The sequence below is a fragment of the Haliotis cracherodii genome, unplaced genomic scaffold, assembly GCF_022045235.1.
Source record: "Haliotis cracherodii isolate W230 unplaced genomic scaffold, xgHalCrac1.p SCAF_4, whole genome shotgun sequence".
Taxonomy (NCBI): Eukaryota; Metazoa; Mollusca; class Gastropoda; order Lepetellida; family Haliotidae; genus Haliotis; species Haliotis cracherodii.
Genome location: NW_027266297.1, coordinates 45,682,160 through 45,706,576, shown reverse-complemented (window position 1 = coordinate 45,706,576; position 24,417 = coordinate 45,682,160). Strand labels below are relative to the sequence as shown.

Below are 24,417 nucleotides of genomic sequence, written 5' to 3'. Positions count from 1 at the left end.
CCACTCCAAGGATGGTCTCTGACTGCATTCGTCTGTTGACATAAACACCAAATGCTGTTTCTGTGGACGTCAAATTGTCTTGCAACATCATGATGACTCGATCCTGCTCATTTTCGGACAGGCGTTGCATTTCGTAATGTTGAATAATTGCGTAATTGTGTTGTTTATATGAGTGGTTGTTGTCAGCACGATGCTAAACAATGCATATGGAATCCCGTTATCGCATGTTTTTATACCAAATCTTACGTAGTGAATTGAATGGGGCTTGCATAAAAGTCAACTTTTACATGGAATCCATGCTTTTCTGTAGCAGTTGCGTTTTTGTGATTTGATTCCATACATGTGCTACAATATTGAAAACCAAACTTTTGTTTGAAAAATACACTAAAATATTGGTATCACAGGTACTTTTGTTGTTGAGTATATATATATAAATAAAACATATAGTCAAGATCATCAGTCAGCATACACAGCACCTTCACAGGATACAGATCAGATGTAGGTCATATCCACATAAAAAGAGAATAAGGATCAGCAGCTCACAATAGTTAATGTTCAGGGGGATGCAGGTAGCCAGCAATGTCCAAAACATACATAAGAGTCTTTTGTTGTTGCTGCAGCAGTTCCAAGCGAGGCAGGTGTCCTTCTAACAGTAGATTCTCTTCCTCACTTGGGTTGCAGGACCAAAGTCTGGCTAATATATAACGACTGCTTCTGATGTTTTTTTTTTTATTATATCCACAAATCTAAAGATGTTTGGATGATGATAAGGAAGAATCCTGTTCAGTGGTGAAATTCCTCCATGTCGTTGTTGATGCTTTATCCGATGTCGCATTGATGGTTCCACGTAGGAATAGTGAATCTGGCATCAACATCTACCCATGCTGTAGTAATGTAGTCGTTGAATGTCTGGGCGTTGCCAACTTCTGGGGTACTGTCCATGGCTTCGACCCAGGCATTTTAGACATCTGCTACAGCAAGGAGAACCAGGGCTTAAACTTTCCTGACTCATCTCAGGGTCCTCTTTGTACTTGACAGCCAGTCCTGGTCCTACACTTTCCTCCACACAGCTTGAGTGAAATGAAAATAACACACTCCGACAGCAGGAAACTCAACCTGCATGGCTCTGACAGCAGCTTGTTCAAAGTCAATCTGAAGCGCTGTGGGAGAAAGGTTCCTGTTCAGTTTTTGTTACACTTCTGTGATCAATCTGTTAAAAGTCTACAGTACAGTTTGGCAGACGATCTGGAAGAAGAGAAAACAAAGGGACAAGTCTTCGAATCTTTTCGAGTGGATGATGTTGAGCTGATTCCACAGGGTTAGACATGCAGACTGCAGAACAAGGTCCAAATAAGAGAACACTTGCATCTCATCACCTTTACTTCACCACCTGCAAACAACAGGAATGGTTCACTGTCAATGGTCTCAGCCCTTATTCCCTCTACCTCTACATCAGCTCTGGTTGTTGTAGTATGGTGTGTCGTCAGTGGATGTTAAGGGCGCTACTGACACTGGAATTTGGAGTAAGGTATCACTAGCAGGAGTGGTACTTGGTCACGATTCTGTCTGGCAACTTCTTTGATAGTCAGCATTTACATAGTGCCTTATCAGGCTCTCTTCCTTATGGTGCAATTAAATCCTATCATATCAGGTTTCTATGCACCATGATTATGAGGGGTGGTGTTCCTTACATAAATGCTGACTGTGGTAAGTCTACCTCTGCTTGGTCTAACAACACACTTATAATGGATGTAATGTTTCTTTGTGGAATTCTCATTGTAGAGATATCCTTCAAATAGCACCTGTTATGTACTGGATTGAAAAAACACACAACCCTACATGTTCCCACAACCCTACCATGTTCAAGAGAGAGATGTCAATGTCCTTATATACAATAATACCATTACTTTGGAATTTTTCCTACCTAATTAAGTCAACACAATATAATTTGTGTCAACTCCTAGTCTTAACTCAGATTAGTAATTGCCATACTATAAACTCCACAAAGGTATTAAGGGATCGACCATTTCATATTCTGGGGGAAGAGGACTTTGTATCGAGATTAGATATCTTTTCAGCTTTAGATATATTATTATTTAAAACTATGAGCCTGAATATTTATAAAGAAAAACACCGTGCAACAACGTCATTTTTGGGGGAGGCAATTTTTTTCTTTTTTCCCCCCTCAAAGGTCTGAAGCATAATGATTTATTTGGAGTAAGTGGGCCTTACCTGTCTTCCAAAATCAGTGGACTAATCTCCAATTTTCTCATTCCTGAGTCAAGGGCGTTAGATGACAATAAAAGTCCAGTTTCCAACCTTGCCGAACTAGGCTGGTAGGTCTGGTCAAGATTTTCAACATTTCATTCACTCTATCGTACTACATATCTTCCACATGCACAATCAGGGCTCTTCCATTTGTTTCAACATTGACTCTTTTGGTCAAATGGTCAGCATTCCATGTTATTCTTCTGATCTAAGAAGCGACGGGACGATCATGTTGTAATCTCATGTCATTGAACAAATTTGTGCCTTACGAATAAATAACAAGATATCATGGATCTTATTTAAATAACATTCATCTTTATTCATGGCAGACTTCTCTATAAGTGTTAATCCATTTTGTTGTCATGTGGGGATATGAAGTTTAGGATGAATATCTGACAGGATTAAAACAGCATGGACAATGCACTCAAACATGAATTCTTTGAAATATAAAACCTTATCAATAAATATACATGAAAAACCTGAATATACACTAAAAAGGATGACCGGTGAAAAATAATGACAAGATGAGACTTATAAATGATGCGGGCAATTTACATGCTAATGCTTCATAAAATGTCATCCTTTCTTAAAAACACTCCAATCCATCCTTTCAAAAGGTGAGCTTGAAGATAATGTTTTAAATACATCTCATGTAGTAACAGGTATAGCAGCAGCTGAACAGATGAATAACATTATTTTCTACCAAAGTATTTACAATGTAAAACAGTAAAACACGCAATGATAGATAACTAAAACCCTCTACTGGTTGGTGTCAGAAACGATATTTACAACACAAAATCAGGATCGTCATCACTTTCATCATCTTCATCATCACTGATACGCCTACGACGTTTCTTTTTCTTCTTTTCTTTCTTCACTGTAGGAGTTTTTGGTGTGCGTGGTGCCCTTGGTGTATGTGAACGCTTTTTCTTCTCTGGTGGGAGCTTGCTGGGTCGTTGGATGTAGGCATATGAATATGCAGACGAAGGAACTGCTCCCTCCTGTAATGAAACAATTATGTTAGTTTCATATGAAGTAATGTGCATTTGAAAAGAGCAGATTTCTTGCTGTTGCTGCCTTCATAGAGTACAATATTCTCAACAGGATGCTGAACATGTTTTAAATGCAAGGTGATTTAGGTGCTACACCAGTATACTCACATTGCTTCCTGATGGTGTAGTTGCCCCATCACCACCGGGACCAAGGGGTACCCCACCCTCCCCTTCCATAGGAACCACATCTGACCCGTCTCCCTGGCGACCACCTGGTACTGGAGTGCCACGCCCAGAGCTCTTCTCATCACCACTGTCATCATCGTCCATTGGATCAATACTCATCATCAAGTCACGGAACTAGGAGAAATTAAATATTGATTAAGAAATTACTCCAAATTGTTTGCTTAGGCTTGAAATAATAAAAGAATTGGTTCTCAGACAATGGCTTTTGAAAATATAGTGTATTTGACTTAAGTTGGACTACCAGTGTGTGCATAATACATGCATACAATGAGCTTTGATTTTATTTCACATTGTGAAAACGTTACCATGAGCACACAAATCCATACTGAAGTACCCAAGTTAGTCCTGTTATTACACTATCTGGCTATACAAGATAGCTACGCGATAAATTGCATAAATAATGAGGCGTGGTTTGGAATCCATTATATTACTTTTCTCCAGAGAAATTGTGTATGATATGATCGGCAAATCACATAAACTCACCAAGAACTCGACTTGATATGAACATAAGTCGTTAGAGATACAAAGTTTTCCTATCAATTCCTATGTAATTTCTTTTTAGTTATGATATTGACCATGACATTCAAGTATTTTTTTTGGAGAAAATTACCCCTAGATCAGGAAGAAAATGTGTTAACAGCAGATTTCTATTTCCAGCTTAATTTCCTGTGACAAATGCACATGTAATCTTAATATCTGCATATGAAACATTGTCCGGCATACAGTACACAAACAACATTGAATTTGTAAATCATCATGTCTTATTGTAAGTTTCATGTTTTCATTGATCAAATTTGCAAAGTGCAAAACAAGAACACAATCTCCTATTGCCATTATGACCATATCACATGACACAAGATGTGCAGTAAAGTAGTGTGCCAAGCTCCTTCCCAGCGCGTGACACCTTCGTTACACTCTCGGTAACATCGCTGCCACCAGTGTGGGCGCAGCCATTTCAAGAATCTTGAAATTTGCCCTCCAACCCCATATGTAGTAACGTTTATACTTTTGTTTATGTCTTTGGGAATGCCATCATATTTCAATTTGAAAAGGTTTACGACTGACCATGTTTTCGAGATGAATTTACTTTGTTGTTTTGATAATGAAATTGGTTCGAGATTGCAGACTAACGGAAAATCAACCAACTTCTCCCTTACATTCTTACTATATCAATAACATGATAGTTTTAATGAAACAGAAATTCTAATTGACAAACGAAGAAAGTAATTTAGCAGCGATAAGTGTATTCGGCGTCACGACAGTCGTCACTTGTTTGTACACATAACGGTCATTCGGTTGCAAGTTCAACTCCAAGCATGGTTGTGGCCACCTATTCACAGTGGGGAGTTTTGACTGGTGGCAGCGATAGTATAGAGAGCTCCGGGAACGTACTATCGCTGTGAGGAGCTTGGTAGTGTGCAAGTAAAGGGAAGTAACTGCGTTCTTTATTAGATGGCAATGTTTTTAAGTGATGCAGAACATTTAAGAATTGTTTTGGTTGTTTTGAAAATTATATAAAAAACGAAACATGCGGTGGACTTTGAGATGATGCAGCTGTGCCTGAGAACCAAAACTATTTCAATTAATTTTTTTTTAGCCTTATGTTAATCATACATCAGAAGAGAAAACAAGTACCGTATTCGACGTAATAAGCGCCCATGGGAGTATTTGCTAATATACTGGCTAGTGAACAATCCCAATTAGCACCCTTTCCAATTGATCAATGTATACAAGACTTATTTATTTGCGTATAATACACACTCGTGTGTGATATGCACCCTCAATTATGGGGAATTTAATTCTGGAAAAATATATTTGTCGTACATAAATATTTCAGGCTGCCAGCATAAACCACGAAATTTTGAGAGCGCCCTGGGCACTTATTACGTTGAATACGGTAATATGAATACTAAACCAATAGGTATTTTGCTTGGGACTATAGGATGAGTACTAGTCTCTACAGTAACGATTTTTGCCAGCTTTGAAAAGTTTCCTATTTTAGTTTTTGCAAAACAGATGTTGTACTCACTGCTTAAGAACTTTTACATCTTAAAACTTAGCACCCTCAAAAGTTGTAATATATACCTCAAGATAATCATCAACAAGTTTCTGCTTCTTTGCCTCTTCATCCACCTCATCATCCTTCTCTTTCTCCCTGCTTACCAACACCTCCAGGGTGTGGGTTGGGTTGAACTTAACAACCTGCTTGCGGTTCAGTGGCTTGTCATAGGTCTTTGCAGATTCTGTTGGTGAATACTTGTAGATTTTGCTGAGAAGAAAGAAAATGTAAAATTAATAAAGCATCTCTTGTGACCCCAGTGGAGCATTATTGGTTACAAAAGAATTCAAACATTTTGAACATGAACTAACAACTAACTTTCAATATCAACGTAATATAATGGATTGAAATGTGGTACTGAAATCCAGACTACACCACAAAGGAAAATGAAACACATGTTACCTGTCTGTGAAGCCAAACATGTCCTTGAGATGCTGCTTCATGACTAGCAATAATACACAGCCTTGAGACAGATTGATGATATCTTGCAAGGGCTTGATCTCAGGTGGTAATTTCTCTGTAAACACAAATCATAGATGTGTCATAAAAAGTACAAAGACTATCAACACCATGATCTTATCACTTCCCAGATCAATAAGGGTAGATGATCATAACAAAAGGTGCAAATGCTCCTCCTGACATCATTGCCAAAGTTTACATAATGAGCCAAGCATCCTTACTGAGTAACGACTCTGGATCATCATCATCGTCATCTTCTGTATGAGGCTTTACTGTTTCTATCTCTTTTTCTGCAGTCTCTTCTCCTTCCGTGGGGTTTTTCTTGGGATTCAATGCCTGCACACATAAAAGAATATACATCAGTACACAGAGAACACAGTTTTAGAACCTCATGTTAACTTTTTTCAACACTGTAAAAGAAACTCCAATGTATGATGTGTCAATTGTGTGAGTTATATATATTTTTCATAAAGAGGTTGTTTATGCAACAAATGTATATATGAATTCAAAATGATTACCTCTCTGAATGACTGCAAGAGATTGGATCCTGTGACTGATACAATGACATCTATGTGGTGAATGATGAAAAGAGGTTCGTCTTGTGTCTGGTAGTTGAAGAATGCCAGGTTGTCTGCTATGTACACTTGCTCCTTCAAACTCACACGCTGCAGACAAACATCAGTCAATCAGAAAACCATGGCACTAAAGGTGTAAAAATGTATCAAACAGACGGTGCACTGCAACTTTTCATGTCCTGATGGCATAATGTGGATGACAAGTAAAAACATCAACAGCTCGCAAACTACTGAATCTAGGAACGATGGGCTTGTTACACAATGTCAAATAAAGCCAGTAAACTACATTTTGATAAGGTACAGGTACTCCTTATGCTATCCAAATACTATTGCAATAGTTAACATTCATTTTCAGACTCATAATACACATTCGTAACTAATTGTTTACCGACTTGATTGTACCTGAAGGAAAAATCTTGGTACACCTACAGAATACCAGATCTTTCCGCAATGTTTGTTTGATGCTACAAACATAGCAGCATGCGACTATAAAAAATTGCTCTGCTTGCATTTGTATGGTTTAATATAAGCCGCAAAATTGAATATAAAAAAGCAAATCATGAACATAAAAAATTGGACATCAACTAGGAAATATTACACGAAAACAGAAGTGCCATAGTTAGGTGTGACATCCATCAGAGACCCATTTCAATCAACACAACACACAGTATTTTTACTAAAAATGACATTAACTTATGACAGCATTTGTTTCAAATCATTGTGTGGGGGTTAAGGCAAGGCAGCCAAAAAACAGAACTTAGAATCACATGCACCTTCCTGAACAATATGGCGGAAGGTATCTGGTATTCTGGATTGTAGTCATAATCTTAAATATGCATATGAAATAACTTACTGCAGAATCATCAAAGAGGTTGAGAAGTGATGTAAGAAGACCACGCCGATATTGTCTGTTGGTGCGGAGAACAGTATAGAGGAATGCATTAAGGCTCTGGGGGTTGTTGTCATCATGGTTTCGGATTCCACGGATTGGACCTTCAGCGTTTTTATTTAGCACCTCCTGCAGCCTGAAGGAAGCCTTCAGTCCCTGAAGAGCTTTCATCTGAAAATTATTGGTGTTGTACAGGATGGGTATACATAAAGATGTACTGTCATTATCATATTACAGACCTTAGACAAATGCTGTTGACACTAAATTGAAGAAAAGTAAGGGGGAGAAATATACTTTATTGTTACTAAATAGAACACGCATATATTTGTAAAGTCTGTGACATTTATCAAGAAGTGTTACTCTGGGCTTTGACGAAAAGTGGACTGTCTTATCTACTTTACTATGAGACTCTGATATTTATGCAAAGTACATAAAGACCGAAATATGAAACATACATGGGTGAAACCAGGGTACTTCTTCTCAATCTCTTCCAGTTGCTGATCTGCTTTTATTCTTATTGCTGCCTCAGGATCAGAACTCATGCTTATGAGATATGGCACACACTGTAACAAAACAGGTTTAGGTTCATGCCAAAAGAGAGGAACACCGTAACTTACAATGAGCGATTGAAGATTTATAGTCACATCAGCTATATTTCAGCCATATCTTGACTAAATCAAGTTGTACAGTAATAATACATATATATATACAATCTGTTGACAAAGGACATTAAAAGCACTAGATTTCACAGGTAAAGATTAACAAGAGTTTGCCACTAACGTGGCTATATCCCCCGCCCCTGTTGCAGAATTTATGACATAATTAAATGTTAACAAACCCTAACCTTTTTTAACTGAGGTGGAACTTGTCATGGAAATTGTAAACAAAAAGAAAAGTTTGGAACCTAAGTCCATCTTGTTGCCATGGAAACGTAAAAAATAAAAAAATTAAAAAAATTCTAAATAGCAAAAGGCACCAGTTCAGCATGTACCTGAGTCAGGTAACCTGACAGACCTGCAAAGTTTCATGAAAAAATATTGAACGGTTTCTGAGTTATGCTCTGGAAACGAAACGTGACGGACGGACAGAGCCTGTTTCTGGATAAAATCTAGTATTTTACTATAAAAGTGACGATCGTAATGATGCATCATAGAAATGTGCCATAGATCACTTTGCAACCATAGTTAGGCCACTACACTAGGGACCATGGGGACTTATGGTACATCTGCTTCCTATATTGAACCCTCACTAATAACTCAGTTTAAAAGTTGGAAACGGACAGACTAACTTCACTTTTGTTTTACTGATTTTCTCAGGCAAGAGGCCAAAATACAAGATGTCAATTCTAAATAATGACAGTAGATATTAGCCAAGCAGAAATCACTGCCAAATTAATAAAACAACAATTCAACACGTTTTTGCTCAACAGGGTCCTGTTTTAATAAAAGTTTGACACAGACAACATAAAACACAAATAAGACCATTATCATCTGACTACTGACTGAGGACAATGTACAAAGCTTTTTGATAATAGAGTTGTTTCTAATTCCATCTGAAATGTTCAAAATAGGATGAACATGTAACATACCTGAACAGGGTGCACAAGTCCCTGTTTGAGGATGAGAATTACGACACCAAGAGCTGCCAGGCGATTCTGGGCCTGTTCATGGAAGAAGGATTCAAGGACCTGCTTCAAGTACACTTGCATAATTGTACTTGCCATTCTGTAAGAAAATATAACAATGTTCACCTATTCTGAAATACTTGGAGCTCACTGACCTAAAATTTCACAAACAAGGAATCTCAATTTAGAACTTAATCCACTGACTCTATTAACTAATTACAGTAATTAAAAATGCATTAAAGTAGGTAAATATGGGAAGTGAAAGTACCCAATCAACAATCCTTATAACAAAACAACATAAAAACCATGTTTTTCAAATGTCATTGTAAAAACTTCTTCTGACCACCAACCCGATTCCATCACTCTGAAACATGTCCCAAAATGTCCCTGATCTCAACTCCTCTAGTGGGAGACCTACCCTGACTGGACATCACCCATTTCTTTCAGATCCTCCTCTTTAGCGTGCTTCCTCCCTGGCAGAAAAAGAGAACATTAGGATTTTAATGGAGAGCACTTGGTACAATTATTATTTGAACAATAATTCATTTTATAATAATCTTGTGTTTCACAGGCTTATGAAGATACTTACATTCAGCATCAGCTTTCTCCATCCTAAATTCTTCTTCTATGAGATAGTTTTGTAGATTTCTTAGTACCTAGAAAAACAAGAATTCATAATACTTAGTTAAGCTAAACCTTTTCTATAATCAGTGTATGAATAGGAATTTTATCAAAAAAAGTGAAGTCAGTAAAAGTAAGGAAGATAATTTACAGATGTCAACTTCTGTATTATGAGGAACACAACGTTTCGGTGTATAAAGTTACTCTTTCATCTACATTTCGGAGCATATATTCATCAGGTGATGAAGGAGTAAGCATATACTCCGAAATGTTGTGTTCCTCATAATAAAGAAGCTGACATCCATAAATTTTCATCCTTGTGTGTATCACTTCTAATGCAGTCTGTACTAACACTAGGTCATCCAAACCATTGGAGGTGAGGTGAATGGTGTTCAACGTCGCGTTCACTGACTCCGAGCTGATCAATTCTTGTTTTTCGCTCCTTAATACCGTGCACCAGGCAGGGTAACAACAAGTAACATCTTTTAAAGTCTTTTGGTATGATGTGACCAGGGATCGGGCCTCCGACCTTTCGCTCTCCGGGCAAATGTTCTACCAACAAGGAGACTAAAACATAGCATTACCTGACACCTCAGTTTGACAGGCTCATCTTCTCCAGTTAGGAAGCGGTAATACAGATCCCTCATGGTCTTCCCCAGCATGAACTCATAGTGCCGAGACACCATGAACCCTGCAAACAGATAGCACACATCAAACAGTAAGTCAACACAATACATGCATTTAATTACACTGTTCAGTTCAAAAGGAACAAAGTTTACAGCAATACACTCAGGTTATGCTACAGGGAAGATGCCAAAACTCAGGTTTATACTCACCTAATGCTGTGAGAGCTTTGTGAGTCACATCTTCATCCTCATGATACATGAAGTATAACAGTACATTAAACACTCGTTCTTTCACATTCACCTGTAAAGATAATAAGAATTTGTAACAATTGAGACATTGTATTAATTATGCAAGAGATAGATAGATAGATAGATAGATAGATAGATAGATAGTATTTGACAGACATTCAAAATTTGAGATAACAGAGACCCACAAGTTGTCAAACATTTTCACATCTTACAAACACTACATTGTCCAAAACCCTTTATAACAATCCAAAAATAAATTTTTACCTTTGTTTCGCCCATATCTGGTGAGTCAAAGTCAAAGTGTTTACACAGCAAGCCCACAGTGTAGAGAGATCTCAGTAACGTTGGACGTCGACTCTTTAATGTGGGGTTGTGAGGATCATCCCTATGATCTGCCATGAGCTTAGTCAACACACCTGTAATGATTGAGCATAACACGATAGAGAGTAGTTCTAAAGATAACTGAAATTTTTTTTACATTGGAAACTAAAGAGAAGTATTCTCATTCTTACATTATAGGAGAAATTATGAAATGTGCCAGGCAACTGAGAATAATATTGAATGCATCTTGTGTCTGAAAAGAGAGCCAGTATAACATAAATAGCAAGAATATCCTTACCAAAGAACTTTTGGAAACAGTCTTTGACCAGCTGATAATTGTGACTAACATTGTTAACCACTGCACCAAGACAGCTAACACAGCTTTGAAGCACCTACAAAAGAAGAATGTATATCTCTATTTCATTGTTCTACATACACACAATGCATTTTTTTTTTTTAAAACAAAAACAAATAAATAAAAACTGCATCCAAATACATGATTTATATCAACAACTGCCAGTGATTTTGATATTTTAGCTAATGGGTCATTTGTCCTGATGAAACCTCTTTTAAGGTAAAAAAATCCCAACCTAAATCATTAAATAAAATATTCACGAAATCAATGCTTTTCTTTGTATTATTGAACCAGCATTGTTTTAGCAATTGAAAGCATTGCACTGCTGTTACAGTAATACTTCACTTGAATCAGGTAAACAGGTAAACTATTACAAAATAGCACTGAGTGTATGAAAGTTAACTTAGGGAGCCTTTTTAAGCAGAATGTTGATCCAACAACATGTGAAGGTGTAACTGGCAGCCAAAATATCCAAATGAAAACACCATATTTTCGTGTATGATGTGCATTTAGCCCCAACAATACATCTGTTTAGAGGGGGTGGGCATTATAAACGCAACAAGTTTTGATAAAGAAGAGATTACTGCTAGTATGCAACACTGAAGAAAGCATGTCTCAATTTAGTCCAGTTGTTTGGCTATCTGGTTATGAAAAGTATTTATTGCATACCTCATTCTGGCTTATGTATTTAATTGGCTTTAATCAATGTTATTCACATCCAATAATTTCAGCAAACATGATCAGATTGCTGCTATTGACTGATATATCAGAGTATGGATACCTATATCCTAAAAACCATACAATATGTTGTAAAAATAAACATATGAAAACTTGTCTTAGCCTGTAAGACCACAACATACCATCATGCCATGTTTGAGTACAAGTTTCATCATGTCCTCCTCCAGCTGAGCTAGGAAGGTTTCACTGGGATGATCCATGAGTGGCACCACCAGTTCCAGGATCCGTGCAACGTAGTGCAACACAAGATAGTCTCCCTGAGTCTGAAACACCACAAATACAAACTACTGACTCTACCGTAAGGCTTTAAACTATGCAATCAAGGGTCTAGATACACAACACAGAAATTATTCTTGATTCACAATTCATACGATTCTTTGGATGCCCTTAACAACTGTGTAAGATATTAATGTTTTTGGTTCCAAGAATTGGGGGAGAGAAATGGGGGTCGTACTATGCATGGGGTAGACTATCTCACATCTTTTTCCCAGCTGTTTCAGGTTCCACTGGCAACGTCAACCAGCATTCAAAAGCAAGCCTTGCACTGATGTTCACAGTTAAACTTTGCATTTCGTCCAAAATAACTGTTACTAGAATGATTTTTTTTATCTAAACACCTGAGATCCTTATTTATACTATACATTTTCTGCAAGTAAAGTTTAGATGAGCCTTGCCTCTATCTATAGAATTACCAAACCAGTTGATATGGTGAGAAAAATCAAGCAATATAGGGCAGCAAGTAAGAATAAGGAGATATCATCTACACATTTGGTATAACAATTGTTTTTAATATATATATCATGTAAATCATCACTGGATTTCCATTATTCCCCTATCTCATTATATGGTTGTATTGAAATAAACCTCAAAAGTAGAAAAAGATATATCCAATAATGAAATAACATTTTAACATGAGATGTCTGTGATCTGTGGCACACGTGCCCTAACCAGTGAAAACCAATTGCTTTTATTGTAGAAGTAGAAGCGAGTATTGTAGAAGGAGAGAGAATTATAGGGCGGTGTTTTATAGATGGCAATAGAAGTAATTATTGTGAAAACCAACATGAAACATTACTTACACTGCACTTGATATCCAGATATGGCTGCAATGTTGTCGCATGGCTGACCATCAGGTCTGGCTTGATCTTGCTGAATAAATACAATGTTGACAGGCACGCCACTAATCGACTGCTGGTGGTTCGGCCCTCAGTTAATTCTGTAATTATATTGGTTCAAAAACATTGAACTCTTAAGGAACCATTCAACAACAAAAGACAAACTTTGTCCATAACATATTTAGATTTCTTTTCATTGTATTGCTAAGTAGATTGATCAAATGTTAAAGCATGTCACTATCAATCAAAGCACATCTTTGCTATTAACTTACCGACACCTTTTTCTTCTATCCTCAACACATTTTCTACCAAACAGTCTACTATCTGTTTACAGGCAAGAAGAGCACTTTTGTTGATCTGACCATTCTCATCCTTCTTCAGCAACTGTGGATGGAAACAGATTTGAGTTGATAAGAATACTGAATATTCATAACCCCGAAAATGGGAGCCATTGCCATTTACTACTTGACATGCTTTCAAATTGTGAAGTGACATATGTGCTAAACATAATGACAAGTACCATATCTTTATGAGCACAGTTCGCACCTCCGCTGTACACACATCTACAAGTGATTCAGTACTCTAATGATAGGTACTTGGTACTCTCAGTATTTTTAATGCTTAAGTTTTGATTTTGTTAATATAACTTATTACTACTGATGTTTATAAAAACACTCACATTTTCCAACATTTGCTCAAAGAAGTCATATCCTGTATCCTTACAGGCAGCAACCTAAAATAGGAGAAATTATGAATGTTTTCATTGACATATAACATGGTACAGCATTAAACAAGTGCCTAATTAGCTCTGGTAAAAGAAACATTACATTTATTTTGTCCACATTCAGACAGACTTTTTAGGCCTCTCTCTTTGGGGCCAACCACTTAACTACCTATATTTAAGGGTACATTAAACAATTAAATTTCAAACCTAATCATATTCTAGTTTATGGGATCTACATGAAAAATTGCAGCACTTGACATGTCAGATCAATTTTGGTAACCCATCCCAAAAAGTGCTCTATTGTTTTTGATTCCATGACAAAATTCAAAAGTAGACACAGTCCAGCTAAATAGAAAGGTTAATATGGGTGGATGAAGTGGATGAACAGGCTTTTTACCACTGACAGAAAGTACATACCACATCAGAAATGTTCATCACTCGCTGGACAAGCCGAGTTGGATCCTTTTCTCTTGATGGTAGAGGTGAAAACCACATGCTTTGAAAAACTTCATTGATCAGTTTCTGAAAAAAACATAACATAACACTGTATGAATATAAGAAAACAATGTCCAATATACTGGTGGTCAACATCTTGTATCGGTATCGGTAAGTACAAGATGATTATGCTACAGATCCTATTGTCTATTGCCCAGCGCGTTTTTGCGTCTTGGAAGCACAAAAATAAGTTTGAACACACCTGCGTAACGTGTGGGTCTTGTGGACGCAGTGACTGGGGCTATATTAATTTCATATCGAATTGACACTGTTATCGTAAATCAAAGACGTACGTCTTTGCGTAAAGGTATTTGTTGCCAAACAAGACAGCGAAGCATGTTGATTAACACTTCCGTTTGCTAAACCAAACCAGTTTCATTATTCTCTCCCTTTTTATGACAAATACCCAAACCGGTTTCTTGACCTATATCTATTGTCGGTTTTGCATGTATTAATTTTCGGTATGGTCCGTAGCTTTCCTTCAGCCAATCAGGTGCCACATATTAAGCAAGTCGGATATAGTCGTGACCCGCGAAATCAAGCGACCGTGTAGGATGATACGCTATGTTATCGTGGTAGTTAATTTATAATGGATCGTAGTGGGGCACGCTTACAAACTTATTAAATATGTGATTCACAAAATGTTTGTTGTTCATTGGATTGATTGATGCTGATTTTCTTTACCGAGTTCGGTAAACAAAGTACCTGTCATTGGTGAATCTTACCGCAGTAAGTAAGGCTGTGTGGATTATATGGTATATCACTTCCTGTTTTGAATTTTGCATACGACCGAGGTTTGGTCAAGGGACATCGTTTGAACAAATGGGTTCTTTTTCTAATCAATTTTGAATGGAGGAAGGGGTAATTCCACTTCAAAAACATCCCAGGAACTGTCATAAAAAAGTTAACGTGTGTACAAGTAGCCGTGACATACCGCAACGAGTCCTGTATTCGATCATGCGATGAAATATATAGTGCTTAGATTTGCATAAGTTAACAGTCGACAGGTTGTGTGGATTACAGGTTTATCAATACCGCGATACAGTATATGATAAAGAATGAATGCGAACACTTGAATGTACAATTATGTAAGCATTGTTTTTATTTAGCGGACTCTGAATATTTAGTTATTCTACAACAGACTTATCAAGCTGATAATAATTCAATATCTTGTGAGTCATATAAAGAATTGCAAAACACATTTTTGTTTAAACATTTATAGCACCTGAAACATGTTGACTAGATTTATCAAGGAAATGCTGGATCCTGAACATACTCTTACTAAAAAAACGTTTGATATGCCAATTATATTTTATGACTCATTGATCATTGTCACAGTTACAACATGAACTCAATACTCAGTACAGTAGCATCAGAACAGCCATTGAACTTAACTGAATACATAACTTCAAATCATTGGTAGATCTCGGTAAAAACATTCACAAATGTCTGTCACAATGACCCCTTACCAATGGCTGACCCGTGTACTGCCTTTTCATATACGAAGTTAGATATTAACATGGATAATTTTGTGTTATAATATTCATTAATATCAAATGTCCCTTTCAAGAAATTGTTTGTCCCTTAATGTAAACCTCTTGGTTATGAGAGCAGGATGTGCCCTGATGTGAACCTCACTTTGCCTGTTTGTTGATATTTTGCAGTTGCGAAAAGATTTCTTATTTTTCACAACCACTGTGTTCTGTTGTTAATGTTACGTTATAATGCTATAAATTTTTGTTTGGGACCCCTAATTTTATGATGAAGGGGTCCAAGTGACCCAAAGAAAATTTAAGCCAGAGCAGACACTGCTAATAAGTAAAATATTCCTCTGCAACATGCTTCAGTCATCATGTCTAACTATAGCTATGAGTGAGTACTCAAAACCTTCACCTTGCAGCTTAGTTTGAAACAGACAGTTTATCCTAAAAAAGTTTACCAATAACTTCTTCTGAACTGACATGTACATACTTTGATTCCTTCTTCATCATTCACCCTGCGGATCATTTTGACACACATTTCAGGTATTTTTGTGTTGTCTGGCTGCTCGATGCAGATGTCCTTGAAGATCTTGATCACTCGCTTCCGTACACTGATACCAGTGTCCTGATACATAGAGTAGGAGTGAATAGCATGTATTGGAACTGTCTCTGCAACATTCTTTAGATAACATCAACACAGCAAAATAATAATTTATACAATACTAGGTAACTGGGAGTATCCCAAATTTTAAGCCATTTGTTAATTTACTTATCACACTTATTGCTACTTATTTTTTTTATGTTTTTAGTAACTGATTTAATATTAAAAAACAGTAAAATATAAAGAATTTCAATATTGCTCCAAAATGTTAGACAATATTTGTATTCTGGCAAGAATGTCCCAACTCACCAGTATTCTTTCTGACAACATGTCATAATATTTTGGAATGAGTTCAGGACGGATAAGGATGAACTTGCCGACAAGTTCAATGGCAGCTTCTCTAACTGATGTTGACTGATCAAGAAACCGACCATGGACACCTCTTTGCATGTCTGACTGAAAACAAGATACAGATCTCTGTTTCACCTGTACAAGTATACACATAGGAAGTCAATAAAAACCAAAACTATGGGTGGCCATTCAGTCAAAAAACACAAAGTTGAAAAAAGGACAAAAGTGCACCATTAAGGTCAAATATTACGAATAAAGAACTAAATGTTACTACTAAAGGTCAAACCCTTGTCTGTTTGTTTGTATTTTGACCTTAAGTAGTAACATTTAGTTCTTTATTCGTAATATTTGACCTGAATTGTGTACTTTTGTCCCTTTTTTTTCAACTTTGTATTTTTTTACCAAATGGCCGTCCATACAAAACAGCATTTCACACCATAACCCTCAGGTGTAAGATGAGTGAACAAGACTGTAAATTGTTTCTTTCAAAGATTTAGAAGACAAGCTTGAGGTCCTTTTGAGAAGAAAGAAGAAAAAAGAAGTGAGCAAAGCTCACATACCCCCGTTATCCCCACTGGTCAACAACAAATAGTAAATAGATTGTTAATTAATGAAATATTACATATCTCTAACTGATTTTAACTTCAATGTTTTAAAAACTAAGATTGAGTTCAAGTGCCACCCCACACACCCCCCCTCCCAAATCTCCCATGTTACCAGTGTTCATTATACGAGGAAGTAGATCACCATGAACACCTTTGAATAAAAATTTGATTGAGGAGTTACATAAGAAGAATTATCAAAAGGACCAAAAATTGTTGATATAAAACAACATAAAAAGTGGAACAATATCATTTAAGAAAATCAATAAATTAATAATTTCCATCTAGCCTTAACAGATATGGTAAAGAATTCATGAATTCAACAAACTAACACAAAGCACAGATACTGATGATGATTTACATGTGTGGAAACAAGTTTGGAAAATATATCAGCTATACAAAACCAGTCATCAAAATTTCTAAATTCCATCATGTTTCCATGAAAACAGCAAAAGAGAAAACTTTCAGAATCTTATAAATGAAAAAAAAACCAATCATAGTGGTTAATGTAGCAAGTTCGCTGAAGCTAGGATACATAATATTGTAAACATGGATCGTACAAAAACTCTACCCAAAATTTATGTTTCACCATGATTCCATGGAAACGGCAAAAATAAAAAAATCTGTATCTTCAAACTAGCAAAAGGCACAAGTACTCATTGTGGTTAATGTGTCTAGAGAGTTTGGTGAAGCTAGGGTGCATAGTTAAAAAGATATAGGCCTAACAAAACACCCACCCTAAAAGTTTAAGTTTCTTAATGTTTCCATGGAAAAAGCAAAAATTAAAAATTCAGATTCTTCAAACTAGCACAAGGCACAAGTACTCATTGTGGTAAATGTGTGTAGCAAGTTTGGTGAAGCTAGGGTGCATGGTTAAAAAGTAATGGGCCGTACAAAAGTTTTGACGGAAGGACGGACGAACGGAACGCTATATACCCCCGATTTACTTTGTAAATGGGGGTATAAAAAGAAACCAGTGGAAAGGTAACTTACTCTAGCTAGGATCCCTGGATCAGCTTCTACTACTGCTGACAAACACTTCATTGCCTTGGTTCTCACGGCCACTGCAGTCTCACTTAACACCTTCAGAATCTGAAACATTTAGCCTTTCTTGTAACATCCTATGAGTAGGAGATTTCATGTCACTGTCATTAACTTGTTTGTTTTGTTTGTTTGTTTGTGGTTTAACGCCGCACTCGGCAATATTCCAGCTATATGATGGCAGTCTGTAAAATAATCGAGTCTGGACCAGACAATCCAGTGATTGACACCATGAGCATTGATCCACGCAATTGGGATCGATGACATGTATCAACCAAGTCAGCGAGCCTGACCACCTGATCCCGTTAGTCGCCTTTTACGACAAGCATGGCCGCCTTTTACAGCAAGTATGGGTTGCTGAAGACCTATTATACCCCGGAATCTTCACGGGTCCTGTCATTAACTAATGTGGTTGATAGATCATGTTGAATTGTCTCTGTAGGTAAAAACAGCAATCTGTTAGGGATAAAAAGAAATGAGTATTGCTTCTCATTCTGTGTCAAACTTACCTGTGTCAAGTAGACATCAAAACTTTGTGCAAAAGGGCGTTTAGATGAGAGGTACCTTGCAACAAGACAGGCACTATCATAGTCAAGTTTGCTTGGCGCAGGTCTGAAAATGGATGTTTCATATTTTAGTCTTTGTAATCAATGCAACAATTAATAAAAAAAATAAAAATTAAAAATTAAAAAATCCAATGCAAATCGAAAGACAAAATTGATTTTAATCTGATACTTCTAAATCAAAGCAAACATTAAAATCAACCTACTTGCTATTGGACAAAATTTTGGACATTATTGCAACTTGATTTAGAAGGAAGTTCTTCCTCTTCTCCACATTCTGCATGACTTCAGTTGACCTCTCTGCTTCTGTCTCATCAAAGTCCTCCTCAGCCTTGGCCTGTGTGGCCATGGTTTTTTCTGCTTCCACTGAGGAGTCTCGGAACCACTGAGCCATGTAGAATTGACGAGCAAACTGGAGGGGATTCAATATATTAGTTTTAACAGGTAGATAAATGTGGATATGATACTCTGAGATTCCCTTTGATTCCCAAGTTGGCTGTTCTTTATTATACAAGGACTTTCTCTCATTACAGAACAGCACATTAACAAATTTGAAGAAAATCAGTAGAAAGATACTGAGCACACCCTTTCTTTTCAGTCTTGTATAAGTGCTAGTCATCCCCCTAAATTTACTTCAGTCAATTTGGAGAAAAAGAAATTAACAGATGGGCAGACTGACAAATTTTAATATGATAATATCATGACAGATATCCCTTGGATAAATATGAAACAAAGACTGTGAAAATGACAGTAGCCAATACCTGTTGAGACCAACAAATTAAGTTTAAACCTTTCTGCAAAATGATACAAATTTCTCACCAATAATGAAGGATCATTTTCAGCATTGTGTGCCAGGTACTGCAGCATGGCTTCCTGGAAGCTCTGTGTCGTGTCAACAGGTCCCTTCTGCTGTAGTTGCAACAAATAAATACATAATTACCTGTCATAATTTAGAAGGAAACAATCTACAATCCACATGTTTTGCAAAATATGTAATATGCTAAAAAATACCGTATTTTCTTGAGTATAGTGCACACTTTTCTCTCCAAAAAACACAGCTGTCTAGAAAGGGGTGCGCATTATACACGAATTATGAGTTTGGATGTCTTTTCCCCCCATGGAAAGACATTACCATGAGCACGTAACACCGGAAATACCATGTCAACAAATCCATACTGAAGTACGCAAATTAATCATGTAATTACACTGTCTGGCTATAAAAAGTGTTCTTTGAATATCTGGACTTATGTTTGTAACTTATTTCATTAATTTTATTCAAAATTCCTTTTAATATTGTTTTAATTAATTTTGGTGAAATCGTGTGTGAAGCAATCGGAAGATCGCACAACTCACCGTTATTAACAGCAACCACGGTCAGATTACCGACAGAGACAGAGAATGGATACATATATCATAAATGCCATACTTTGATTCGTTAAAAGTCAGATTTGTTTTTGTTGGACGATGCTATGTCAACACGTAATTCTCGCGATCTCGCAATCTCGCGATCACGTGCATGGGAGCCTTGACGGTGACTGGTCAGACTGGTTCCATGTAAAAAATAATACCAGGGAATAGCAATCAGCTGCTTCGCTTAGGGTTATTATTATTTTAAATATGTTTAGTAAAAACTGGATCTAAATTAACAATATATTGGAATATATTATTTCTGATAAAAAAAATAGTTTCAGATACAATTTTTGCCGATCCTTGCATTAAAATCCTGTAAAGTTATATCATTGGGTGTGTCTTGACCGAATCACCGGTCAATTCCAAGAAAACGTGTGTACAGCTGATTGCTGTTTCCGTCTTAGTTTACGAGAAAATACACAAGGTAATCTTATTCTTCAGATATAAAACAATGCCTAGCAGAACAAAAAATACTATTTAAAGGGTAAATCAAAATGTCTGGTGACCCATTCGTTTGCTGGACTTCGCTGAAGGGGTACGGTGTAATTTTTTTCTGCACTTGGTATTATTTTTTTCAAAATACTGAACCCACTAGAGGGGGTTGTGCATAATACATGGGTGCGCACTATACTCAAGAAAATAAGGTAAGACAAGATCAAATCATCACAACACAATAAGAAATCAAGCGATACACAATGATAATATGAGCACAAAAGATGTAATTTCAATATCAGTGAGAGTAGAATAGTTGGAGGTCTTTTACCTTTTTCTTGTTTCTAGTTGTATGATCTTCATCATCACTTTCATTCACCTGAAACAAAAAAGTTCTTGTCACTAAATGCTCTTAACTTGAAGAGTGAGTGATGGAGAATGTTTTTTACGCCGCTTTTAGCAATATTCCAGCAATATCACGGCAGGGGACACCAGAAATGGGCTCGACACATTGTACCAATGTGAGGAATCGAACCGGGGTCTTCGGAGTGACGAGTAAATGCTTTAACCACTAGGCTACCCAACTGCCGCCTTAACTTGAGGAACATTATTCCAACATCGACGTAGAGCCCAGTGGTTATATCCAAACAGAACACAGCTCCTTTTGGACTAGTTGGTTACGTAAAGTAACTAGATTTGGGGTGGAAATAACTTGTCTCTCTAGATTTTCACAAGTCTCAGACTAACAGACTGGTGACCATGTCTAACCCAGCAACATGATAACTAACCTTGTCAACAATATCATCAATCATTTCCTGATTCAGGTGACTAGTGACAGCATCCTTCCGCAATCTGGCAGCAACAATTCCCAGATATTCTAAAGAAGCTACCCTGAGAGACATATCTGTAGATTTGTTGCTGAATTGCTGAACCTGCAATCACAGATATTAACAATGGAAATTCTTAGTTCATTATATTCAATCAATATTCATCGGACCATCACATGAAACTCATTTATCTTTTACAAGACATTTTATGAATTAAGGAAAATGATAACAGGTTTACTCAAAGTCACAAAATACTCCATACATCAGTAAGCGTATTTTGACTTACTAGAATTCTACCCAGCAAACTGAGGAGTAACTCTGATGCAGGCCATTCAGGTTTGTTGACAGTGGAGAGCAGATCCTGTACAAAGTTCTCAAACAATGGACGGTAGTCCTCCTCACCCTTTGTTGTACATCTGAAACAAACATCAATCATTCTCTGGAAATAATCACAGGAACAAACCTAGATCCTACGAAGAAGCAAATATTGTGCTTGTTAAGTTTTAACATTAAAATCATGAAACAAATGCACAATAAGGTAATATGTGTGCTTTTTTTCAAAATGCACTGCTCACATTTCTTGATCAGTTATTTTTAACCCCAAAAGCATATGTCAGCAGATACTGTATTTTCTTGAGTATAGTGCACACCTTTTCCCCAAAATAACACAGCTGTGTAGAAGGGGGTGTGCATTATACTCGCCACAACAAGTTTTGATGTTTTTCCCCCCCAATGCAGACATTTCCTTGAGCATGTAACACCGGAAAAACCATGTCAACAAATCCATACTGAAGTAGGCAAATTAATCATGTAATTACACTGTCTGGTTCACTGTATATCTGAACTTATGTTTGTAACTTATTTCAATAATTTAATTCAAAATTTCTTTTAATATTGTTTTAATTAATTTCGGCGAAATCATGTGTGAAGTGATCGGAAGATCGCACAACTCACCATTATTAACAACAACCACGGTCAGATTACCGGTATTGACGCCTTGAAACGAACTTTAGTTGACAGAGAATGGATACATATCTCATAAATGCCATACTTTGACTCATTAAAAGTCATATTTGTTGTAGTTTGATGATAATATGTCAACATGTAGTTCTCGCGATCACGTGAGCGGAAGCCTCAATGGTGACTGGTCAAATTCTTCCATGTGAAAAAAAATAACTGGCAATATCGATCAGCTGCACCAAAGTGCTAGGCTTCTGGGGTTAATATTATTTTAGTGAGTGAGTATAGTTTAACGCCGCTTTTAGCAATATTCCAGCAATATCACGGCGGGAGACACCAGAAATGGGCATCACACATTGTACCCATGTCGTGAATCGAACCCGGGTCTTCGGCGTGACTATCGAAAGCTCTAACCACTAGGCTACCCGACTGCCCCTAATATTATTTTAAGTACCGGGTATGTTTAGTAAAAGCTGCAACTAAAATAACATGATATTGGAATATATTATTCCTGATAAAATAAATAGTTTCAGATACAATTTTTCCCGATCCTTGCATCAAAATCCTTTAAAGTCAGTTTAAACCGAATCACTGATAGATTCTAATAAAACATGTGTGTACAGCTGATTGCTGTCCCGGCTAAGTTTACAAGAAAATACACGAGGTAATCTTAATCCTTGCATGTAAAACAATGCCTAGCAGAACACAAAATACAATTTAAATGGTAAATCAACATGTCTGGTGATTTTTTATCTAAAATTTCAAATTTGTACTGACCAAGTTTCTTATCACCCGTTCATTTACCAGAATTCGCTGAAGGGGAACGGTGTAATATTTTTCTGTGCGTAATATTCGAATTTTTCAACAAAAAAATACTGAATCTACTAGAGGGGGCTGTGCATTATACTTGGGTGGGTGTGCACTAAACTCAAGAAAACATTGTATATAGTAATAAAAACAAATTCACAGAGAAACTGAGGTACTTACTTCTTCAAGAAAACTGATAGGAAGTTATAGCCTGTCCGCATGGCAGTTTCATATGATGTGACAATCACAATTTCCTCATCAGTCTGCAAATATAAATATAAACATGAAATAGCAAAAGGAAAACATTACCCCCCAAAATACTATTTTCAACACTTCCCTGATGTCATCGAATGTATGTTGTGTAACGCCATAGTTAGCAATATTTCAGATCTTTTACAGAAGCATGTAAAGAATCAAGTCTGGAACAGACAAACCTGTGTATAAGCATCAATCAGTGCCATTTAGGCATGATGACATGCAATTAGACAAGTCACAGATGCTGACCACCTGATTTATTTAACTAGTCTTTTATGTGTGAGGTTTCAGTTAAGTAGAATTTACACTTTACATGAAAATAACAGCCAATGGCTTTGTAGCTAAACTAGATTTATTGCTAACCTCATTATCATCTATTCATACTGAAACAGGAACACTTCCATTCCAACTCGCTTACTTTAATGCCTTGGAAAATTTAGGAACATTTGTCAGTCATTTCATGCACAAACAACAGTCATCAGGAGATGATGACATATCCCATCGGTTTGGTGCAATTCTGCAATGGAGTTTGGATACTTATACCTCACTTTTGGTTAATTGCCATTGGATACCTTCAGTTCAGAGAAGGAAAAACTAATGCTGTTCAGTATAAATCATCAAAAGACACTAGTTCACAACCAGACCGATCTGCATAGAAAGTTTCATCTGGAAATATTTCACGGTTTTGGAGTTCTGCTCCGGAAACGAGCACTATCCTCATTTTCAGTCAA

The 24,417-nt window shown here is 36.8% G+C and overlaps 1 protein-coding gene across 1 annotated transcript in view; it reads right to left on the bottom strand.

Annotated features, from left to right (window-relative positions):
- Positions 1-2,582: 2,582 nt before the first annotated feature.
- Positions 2,583-24,417, bottom strand: part of LOC139478213 (nipped-B-like protein) — a 62,817-nt gene continuing 40,982 nt past the window's right edge. The window contains exons 20-49 of the mRNA XM_071260594.1: positions 23,612-23,694; positions 21,951-22,080; positions 21,626-21,769; positions 21,169-21,216; positions 19,815-19,904; positions 19,202-19,407; positions 18,942-19,044; positions 18,385-18,483; positions 16,748-16,894; positions 16,328-16,462; positions 14,279-14,383; positions 13,817-13,870; positions 13,410-13,521; positions 13,102-13,238; positions 12,145-12,285; positions 11,228-11,321; positions 10,873-11,024; positions 10,570-10,660; positions 10,318-10,424; positions 9,702-9,768; positions 9,531-9,585; positions 9,077-9,212; positions 7,944-8,051; positions 7,453-7,659; positions 6,543-6,689; positions 6,246-6,360; positions 5,968-6,082; positions 5,592-5,775; positions 3,429-3,620; positions 2,583-3,269 (exon numbers count right to left, since the gene is read on the bottom strand). Coding sequence (XP_071116695.1) covers positions 3,054-3,269; positions 3,429-3,620; positions 5,592-5,775; positions 5,968-6,082; positions 6,246-6,360; positions 6,543-6,689; positions 7,453-7,659; positions 7,944-8,051; positions 9,077-9,212; positions 9,531-9,585; positions 9,702-9,768; positions 10,318-10,424; positions 10,570-10,660; positions 10,873-11,024; positions 11,228-11,321; positions 12,145-12,285; positions 13,102-13,238; positions 13,410-13,521; positions 13,817-13,870; positions 14,279-14,383; positions 16,328-16,462; positions 16,748-16,894; positions 18,385-18,483; positions 18,942-19,044; positions 19,202-19,407; positions 19,815-19,904; positions 21,169-21,216; positions 21,626-21,769; positions 21,951-22,080; positions 23,612-23,694 — 3,720 coding nt within the window. The 3' untranslated portion in view covers positions 2,583-3,053. The remainder of the gene's footprint in view (positions 3,270-3,428; positions 3,621-5,591; positions 5,776-5,967; positions 6,083-6,245; positions 6,361-6,542; positions 6,690-7,452; positions 7,660-7,943; positions 8,052-9,076; positions 9,213-9,530; positions 9,586-9,701; positions 9,769-10,317; positions 10,425-10,569; positions 10,661-10,872; positions 11,025-11,227; positions 11,322-12,144; positions 12,286-13,101; positions 13,239-13,409; positions 13,522-13,816; positions 13,871-14,278; positions 14,384-16,327; positions 16,463-16,747; positions 16,895-18,384; positions 18,484-18,941; positions 19,045-19,201; positions 19,408-19,814; positions 19,905-21,168; positions 21,217-21,625; positions 21,770-21,950; positions 22,081-23,611; positions 23,695-24,417) is intronic.